General features: G+C 44.3%; 1 protein-coding gene across 1 annotated transcript; it reads left to right on the forward strand.

The window, feature by feature from the left end:
• Positions 1-1,371: 1,371 nt before the first annotated feature.
• On the forward strand, positions 1,372-8,573 carry LOC125543476. The gene is made up of 2 exons (XM_048706839.1): positions 1,372-2,125; positions 8,257-8,573. The coding sequence occupies exon 1, from the start codon at positions 1,511-1,513 to the stop codon at positions 2,108-2,110; it is 600 nt and encodes a 199-aa protein (XP_048562796.1). The 5' UTR covers positions 1,372-1,510; the 3' UTR covers positions 2,111-2,125; positions 8,257-8,573.
• Positions 8,574-9,066: the final 493 nt, after the last annotated feature.

Genomic DNA, 9,066 nt, shown 5'->3' on the forward strand with positions numbered 1-9,066 from the left:
TGAAGCCGAGGCAGATAGGATTTTTTAGGTTTAACCTTCATCCAAGAATCTAAAGAGTTTCAGTCAGGTTACAACTTTCCATGACAAAGTGGGCTAGCTAAGTTCAGATACATGGCATATCTTGGACGGTCCAACCTGCAAAATCTAGAGATCCCAAATTAAGATTCAAGATCAAACTATTATTTATTTGTCATACACTCTTGCAGTAAATCTAGCACAAGAGATGTGGAGTATTGTTCTTGTCATTTGTTAGCAACCACTAGTACAGTTCCCAAATAAGAGAAGCATTTCAAGGCTGCTTATTTTTCTTAGCAGAATGTCTGAAGTTAATTTCAAAAACAAAAGTCTGAAGTTACGTGTGACTTACCAAGTCAAGCACGATGTTGGCGACCTTCTTAAATTCAGAGATTTACGAATTATTGTGCCTAGAAGTGCATCAGTTAATTGTCTCGCAAAAATCTTGTCTTGCCGATGCAGAACTTAAACTATAGGACCGTCGAAACCAAACAGACAATCAAATTCGTTGCATCAGAGAACTGACAGACACATACAAAACATAGGATAAATAATCTGAACACACAAAACGACATCTACGCATTAGGGGAGCAGGCGAATCAGCTCATCGTCGCCCGAGCAACTGCGAGTAGTCGTGAGGGTGGTTCTGCGTGCACATGTTGTATATCCAATCAGCGCAATAAAAAAGATAAACATGAGGCGCCAAGATCAACACCAGATCAGATAGAATCAGACCTAGCCTAGGCATGGCCCGAAAGAGGCGGAGGCGACTTACGTGTAGAGCATTATGAGTCCTCGGATTTCAAGTGCGGTTCTAGCTTGTCCTCGATAATGTCGATGAGCTTGTTGATGTCCATCTGCATGAAGTTCCACACATTCTCCAGATAAATGGTCTTGCAATCCTACCCTTGCCAAGTCGCCATCACCCCCCGTAGCCGCCGGTTCTCTTCTCTTTGGCGGTCACAAACCCTAAAGGAGGTTGGGCTCAGTTGTCTGTGTGGGGCTTACGTCGATTGGGGAAGAGAGAGAGAGATGGTTGGGGGTGGGAGCGGGCAAAGATTATGATTAAGGGTTTTGTCTCTAACGTTTCAGATGGAGAAAGTTCGCTTCCGCTTCTGCAAGGTCCAGGAAGGAGGAGCGAACAGGAGGGGCGTCAAGCAGACACGGGGTTCACTCTTGCCGCAGATCTTAGCAACATATGGTCAATCAAATGGCAAAAAAAAATTAAAATGATGTGAAAGCACGAGAGGTTAGAGAAACCAGATGATGAAAATAAACTATTTAGATATTATAGATAGGACTTCCGAAACACCATTTTAGATTTCCATGAAGAAGCATTCAAAAGAATTTTAGTACCCATTCCACAGAACTCAAATCAAACAACGCTCCAGTCTGGCTTCTTCCACCTCCTGTCCTTGTGCAGTCCCCCTGTTCGCCCAGCCTCCCGGCGAATCCAAATCCCTGAGAAATCTCTCGCGCCGCCTAGCTGCCTCGGATGCTCCCGGCCTCGCACCCGCTGCTCTACGCGTGCGCCTTCCGCGACAGCGCCCTCGTCGCCGAGCTCGCCCACGACCCGGACGCCGGGGGCGCCGGCACCGGCGACCTGCCGGCGCTCGCCGCCGCGCTCGCTGCTTCGGCGCCTCCGCACCACCGCTACGTCACCCACTCCACGGCGGGGCGGGCGCACGCGCTTCTCCTCGCCCCGCCGCTCGCGCTCGCCGCGGTCTCGCTCGCGCCGCAGCTCCCGGCGTCCCACCTCCTGCTCTTCCTCCGCCGCCTGCGATGCCTCCCCGAGTTCAGGATGCGCGAAGAGATGGCGCGTCTGGCGCTCCGCCTGCCGTTCCCCAACGAGGAGGCGCTCGCGCGCGAGGCTGCTGACGTCGCTGCCGCTGAGGCCGAGGCGGAGGAGGCGACGCGGAGGGAGGCTGAGCTCGCGCGGGGGACGCCCAAGCGGGAGCATGGAGCTCGCGGTGGCGCCGGGCGGGCGTGGAGGCGCCAGCTCTGGCTGATCGTCCTCGTGGATCTCGTGCTCCTCGGTGTACTCTTCGCGGCCTGGCTCGCCGTGTGCAGGGGTTTCAGCTGCATTGGCCGGTAAATAGATAAAAAAAAGGTATAGACGTGCACATCATTTATCTCTCGCTTTATTGGTTCCAATGTGGAGAGTGTAGACTGTAGAACCAGAGCCATGGTTAGAAACACAGTGAGTTAGTGTGAACAAATAATGGTTGTGAATTGGGTTCATAACGGCTGAGCAAAACTATGGCCTGAATCTCCTCTACTAAAGGGAGAGGTCATGTGTGTGTTCAGCCGTTGAGGGTGGGAGGGTGGGGTTCTGAATTCATGAAGTTTGTGTCAGTTGCGTTGGAGGATCTGGGCACAGTTACAGATATTGTGAGATGGCTGCAAGTATGATCATGAAATGCTAAGACAGGCAGCACAATGTGTGCAAGTTGGCAGATCCGGCTTTTATCTTGTGTTACACACAAATATACAAATTCGTTGCATCTCTTGCTTCAGCAGTTTGTGTTTCCAGTAGTTGAGGAGGCTGTGCTCAAAGTTGCCAGGGTTAAGTCTCTAGATTGGACCATTCTTCATTTGACTGGAAATGATTGTAGGATCTGACAATAATACAGAAGCTACATATATTTAGGTACTTTGTGATATTTATTTTTGATATACGAAAATTGATTTTGATGAAACCTTTTCATACAAGCTTGTGTAGTTCAATTCAGTATCAAACTTATTTAATTTATGTTATCCGTATTGAAAACATTTTCCTAACTTATAACATATGACGAGGACATAATAATGTAAGCAGTGAAACTTAGAGCTAACAACGTTATCAGTTCAATGACATAGTTAACAACTTAAATTAGTATGATTAGATTCTGTAAAATCCTGATTACCAGATCGTGCAAGCTTTGTTGACTGTCAGACCCTACGCTCAGTACAGTGATCCTGGTGAATGTGCCTGTTCGATATCATGCCAAGTGCTTTAGGTGAGCTAAAATGCGGGGCTGTTGTGTGCGTCTGTCTTGCAGCTGTTCTGTCGCCATCAGCAGCAAAAATGATGCTGGCTTGTGTAGATATGCTCTCCTCTCAAGTCTGAACATCCACCATCCATTATCTGGGTACTTTGATGAAAACGTTGTCCATCCACAAGCTATTGTACACCTGCCTAGATCTCAGCTTTTGATAGCAGATGATAGCATCATCATTGCTGGACATGATGAGACTGGCACCAGATGAATAGGTTATGGTCTCTAAGAGCACACATTAGGCAAGGTGGGTCTCCTCCATGTTCTGTTTTGCAGGCGATGAGGCTGTAGTACATGCACTTACCTCCTACAAAGTGGCAACCCAAACTGGAAACATTAGTGCAGAGTAGGATGCCCTAGTAATATTTGTAACTTGTAGACCGCTTCCAAACTGGAGCAAAAGGAACACTGGTAAAATGGCATTATTTCAGTTTAGTGCCAAGTGAATCGTGCAAAGGAGTTAAGTGATGAGTTGACAGCTACCATTGATAGCTTCACTGAATCTGTTGTAGGAGCTGTTGTTAAGATGAAAGTGAAAACTGCCCTCGTAGTATCAGGTCTTTTGAGATATGAATATAATGTTAGACTACAAGTTGTTCTCTGTGACGAAATACTGGCAATGACAGGATATGGTATTTCAGCTTTTTTAGATATGTTTATGTTTGTTCGGTTGACTTGATTAATGTTGCAAACAAATACTTGTTCTGTTGAGTGGTCATTCAAATGCTTGCAATTAGGGCATGTTTGGTTGGTATCCAACCAAAGATGTGGATACTGCTCATGGTTGCACAGATGTGTCACACCACATTTTCTCACCACTATGCCTGCCTGTCATAGACCTCTATTTTTGCCAAACTTTGGCTAGGTTGTGGATACAAGTTATCCTTGGAAGGAAAGATAATTCCGAATCCACTTTGTCTATGAATAAGAAGCTATAATTAATGCAAATAAGGCGCCCTTGTTTAGTTCCATTTCACTACTTCACTCCCATCTAGACCTAAGAAAGACCCGATGTACTGAAATTCCACTAATATACAAAATGTATAGTGTACCGAACCTATAGAGTTAGAACTTTGGATTAATAATTGGTGGAGTACCAGGCAATCCGAAATTCTCTTAACTGATATTCTAGAGAAAAGGATTCTAGAAAGCTTCGTAGAATTAGAAGAACTTCCTCTCTTGGACGAGATGATAAAAGGGAAACTAAAGACACGTGTACAAAAACCTCCTACTCACACAAGGAAACAATATTAATAGTAAGTAGTCTAGTTAAATTTGTTTTTTCATTGCACCCACTTAAATTCAATAAAGTAAAAAAATAAAATCAAAGACAGTTCTCGACCAAAGAATCCATGGTGGGAGAGAAAAATAATATAAGAATAGACTATAGTAAAAAGTAAATGAAAAAAAAGTAAAAGGATAAAACCAATGAATAGTTCATGCTTAAACATCCCACGAGATGCTTCAAAAGTGCATACAAATTATTCTAAGAATAAGGATCGCTATCAACCAAATATACCCTTACGATGCTGGTATATGATATCTGGTAATATGGTAATACATGCGTATATATAGGTCATGATTTCCTTGTTTGCAACTAAAGGGCAAAACTTCTAGTGATATAATGCAGCTTATTTTGCGGAGAAATGAAATAAAATGTAAGCCAGCAAATGTGATCAACAAAGATACGATGCTTGCAACACTAAAGCAGTCCATTCCTAACTTTGACTGGATCAACGATAATTCTCAGGACCGAAGAGTCCCCCAAAGGCCACATAAGATACTTGAGCTGATTTGGTTGGAACTCCCTTGCAGTGGAGTTTAGATGCATGATAATCTTTACTTTTCATGACCTCACTTTTCTTTGGGAATGTTTTTAATTAGAATAATATGGAATCTTCTGGTTCCCATTTATTCTCTTGGCACCATCTCAACTTTACTTTCGTCTATTTGCATATGAGTTATGCAGATATCATTAGTTGATGGTGGATCCTAGGGGTCATGTGAGGAGGAACAAAATGAAAGAGAGCGATTTGTGCAAACTCAGCGAAGCATGAAATAGAAAACTATAGTGTGTGTAGTACCTAATAATCTTATTGAGCTTCTCATGTGCAGAGCTTCTTATGCAAGTAAACTTATATTTGCACCATAAATCATGTCTCGTCACGATTTGTGCTGGAAATAAATCTAAACTAAACAATGTGACACGAACTAGTAGATCTGTTTCTGGCATATGCCGCCCTAGTCCTAGTGTGTCAGCCTTGCACGCTGACCACAATGGTCATATAACTCCTACCTACTGTGTCCCAGAGCCGCTCAACAGACCCTCGCAGCCTCAATTGTTACCGAAACAATTGTAACTGCTACACATGTTATTCCTTGTGCTGTGTGTGTTTGAGAAAGACAAACAGTATCAAAACCACTTAAGTTCACCCAATTCCCGGGCCAGCACTTTAGAGGAGCACATGTCAAGATCTCTGCTTTCTTTCAGCAACAGGGGAGAGCACCTTGAAGACATCTTATGTCCACTTGTCCTATTCCCAGTTGTATAGCTTAGCCAACTTTTATGGGCCTAGTAACTCATGTTGCCCTCTCTACTTATTTACCTCCTGTCTCCTACATAGCATATGTTGCTTCGACACTAGTCTGTATATCATGTACTCCCTCCGTTCCGAATTACTTGTCTTGGATTTGTCTAGATACGGAGGTATCTAGCACTAAAATGAGTCTAGATACATCCGTATCTAGACAAATCCAAGACAAGTAATTCGGAACGGAGGGAGTATTCGATAGATGATCAAATGCAGGGGTGGAAATATCACCCTTCTTGATAAGCAAGCCATAGCTCATTCGTGTTTGTTACTGGCAAACTAATGTTAATACCACATATATACCTAGTCCATGCATTTTTAGGATATACGATCAAGTCCAGGGGTGGAAATATCTCCCCTCTTCTTAATGACAACTCCATAATTAGTGGTTTGCGTCTTCTAAAAATAAGCAAGCCATAGCTTATTTAGTGGATAACTTGGTTCAATACTCTGCATGGAATTTCATGTTTTGTCAGTGGCCCAATAATGTTAATACCACATATGCGCCTAGTCCCTGCATTGTATGTAGAATATATGCGATCGACTCCAGGGGTGGAAACTTCTCCCCTCTTCATAATGGGAACTCCATAATTAGTAATATGCGGCTTCCAGAAATAAGGAGGCCATAGCTCATTTCGTGGATGCCTGGGTTCAACACTGTCCCTGGAATTTCATGTTTTGTCATTGGCCAAAAAAGATTAATACCACATATGTGGTGTTTGGTACTTGACCTGTTATGACCGGGCAGACTTATGCCCGTAGGAGGCCCACTGGGCAGGTTTAGTTAGGGGCTTAGCCCGCAAGTTATCCATTTTATTTTCCATCGTGGTTATATATACTAGTTGTAAGACTCTATGACAATCAAGCAATAAGAATAAATCTATTGCCCGGCTCCCAGAGGGCCTTTTTCACTACTTTGACCCTTTTAGAAAACTTTCGCACAAAATGAACTCCACACAAAACTATTTTATGATCTGACCCTTTTGGTAACGCCACAAACCGTGGCGTTTCTTCTCTATTTAAAAACGCCGAACTAGCTAGCGTTGCTCCATTTCATAAGTAAATGAAAATATGAGCAAGCTACTTGCAACGCCAACACCCATGGCGTTTCATGCATGGGCACCAACGCCAGCCATGCTTGGCGTTTCCAGCAACGCGAGATACTTTGGCGTTTCTGCCCTGCCACGTAGCTTCCCGACCAGGCCAGCAACGCTGGCTAGCTCGGCGTTTTCAGATAGAGAAGAAACGCCACGGCTTGTGGCGTTGCCAAAAGGGTCAGATCGTGAAATAGTTTTGTGTGGAGTTCATTTTGTGCGAAAGTTTTCTAAAAGGGTCAAAATAGTGAAAAGAGCCCTCCCAGAGGAGCCGGACCCTAACCCTATCGGCCTCCAGCCCTTGCGCCGCCGCCTCCTCTCCCTTGCACGACGGCGCCCTGCCGCCGACGACCGCAAGCAGCACCACGCCCAACCCCCTCCTTCCCCTACAACCTACGCCCTAGACCCGGTAGGGTCCTAGCTCCTAACAATTTGGTATCAGCTAGCTTCGGTTCGATCATGTCTTCACCGCCACCCAACCCGTCTCTTCCACTGCCGGGATCCTCCGTCGCGCCCGCCCCCGCCGTCCTCACCCCGGAGGAGGTGTCCGGGGCGCTGCGGGACCTAACCCACATCTAAATCATACATGGCTGTTCTGGCATGGACCTAACCCCGGAGGAGGTAATGACCGAGATTCAGATGCATCTGTCTGTCCTAGCTCCTACCATGACCATATCTAAATCAGACATGGCTGTTAACTATGCATATCATATCGTTACAAGTATACCTATGCTCAATAGGTGATAAGCAAGGCGGTGGACAGTTATTCATTTATGTTTAATTTTATAGAGTATATTAAGAGCCGTTAGATGCTCGCCTGAGGTGCGTTAGGTGTTGCTTTTATATTTGGACTGGTTTGTGTCACCGTGTGTTGGAAATTTGATACATAGACACATGTCGGCGGTATGCCAGAGCTGTTTCCAACATCGGGCACAAGATTTTGTGGTGTGTAGATGCAACCCAAGATTGGGTCATCTAGCTAATTAAAAAGAGTAATTGTCTTGTTGTGTAGAATTGTTATGTACTAAAAGATAAAATGTTCAGGTCACATCAAATATTCTTACAGGTGGCAGTTTGCATGTGCATGCAGATATTCCAAACTAAAATAGCAACAGTTTGTGCTTGTATTTATTCAATTTTGGCAATCCTTGTATTGTACACACCCTTCCATACCTATGCTTGACAGCATGCAAATTGTGAAGTCTTTATTGCAGTGCCCTTTTTTTGGTCTAATGCAACCAAGTGTTGCACCATCTGTTTTGTACCATTCATTTTATCTGTTTTGTACCATTCTCCAGTGCTACCAGAATTAGACCTTTTTTCTAACAATCGAAATTTTGACTTTGAGGAGATGACACCAAACTACCATTTGATTATGTGGAGTATAATGCAAATGTTTTTGGATTTCAGAATATCTTTGAACAAAAGGTGTTAAGAAGCTTAGAAAGTAACCTTGTTTGAACTGAATGTTCACACTACTGTACCATATTTTCTTATCTTTTTTTCTGTCCTCTGTAGGCTGCCCAACTTTCAAGTGAAAATATGGAGGTTATTGACAGAGTTGTTTCTCCTGATGCATGATTAATCAAAACTGATGGTGATATCACCATAGCATAGCCAAACTCTGCCAGAGATTTACAAAGCAAAGGGAAGGCACTCAACACCCTATAGTTACCTCCCTTGTGGTATGGAACATGTTTGAGAAGCGAAGCCAAATGAGCTTGCTGGACTTGTTATGTTTGAATTTGTTGGTTTGGTTGTTGAGGACACCTGTACACGCAGTGTAATTTGTTTGTTCGTTTTTTATACAAAGCAAATGTTCTTTTGTTTTCGCAGCATCGGTCTCCTCTTTATCACTGTTCTGGCAAGGACAGGCAGATGCATCTGAATCTCAGCCATTACCATTGGCAGCCCTATCTTTCCCCTTAGTTTTTGCTCTGCTTTTTTACAAGTGCCCTGGCCATGTAAATCGCTTCAATCTTCACCTGGGAGCTCCCTTATTTTCAATACCGCTGTGTTGCAATCTGTTAGAACCGTGATGGGATCTGCACACAGATGCTGAGGGCCAATGCCTTCTTTTTTTTCCTTGTGGGAAGAAGACCAACGCCCTTCATCAGTACCAGTACTGATACTACCTGAACTGTCTTGCACCTGGTTATTTCAGACGGACGGGCAAGTTCAGCACTGCGTTTTAACAACTTCGCGCGATATCAAAGCTGAACCACTTCACACATCCCTTTTGCAGACCAATGCGTTGCAGTGATGGCAGTGACAAGTCCACGGCATGGCGCCCTGCTGCCAAGGCCACAGATGAATGCAGCAAGCGGG

This window comes from Triticum urartu, chromosome 3 (assembly GCF_003073215.2).
Source record: "Triticum urartu cultivar G1812 chromosome 3, Tu2.1, whole genome shotgun sequence".
NCBI lineage: Eukaryota > Viridiplantae > Streptophyta > Magnoliopsida > Poales > Poaceae > Triticum > Triticum urartu.

Bases quoted from the DNA above. Each gene is read 5' to 3' on its own strand.
- LOC125543476 (XM_048706839.1), top strand. From the start codon at position 1,511: ATGCTCCCGGCCTCGCACCCGCTGCTCTACGCGTGCGCCTTCCGCGAC.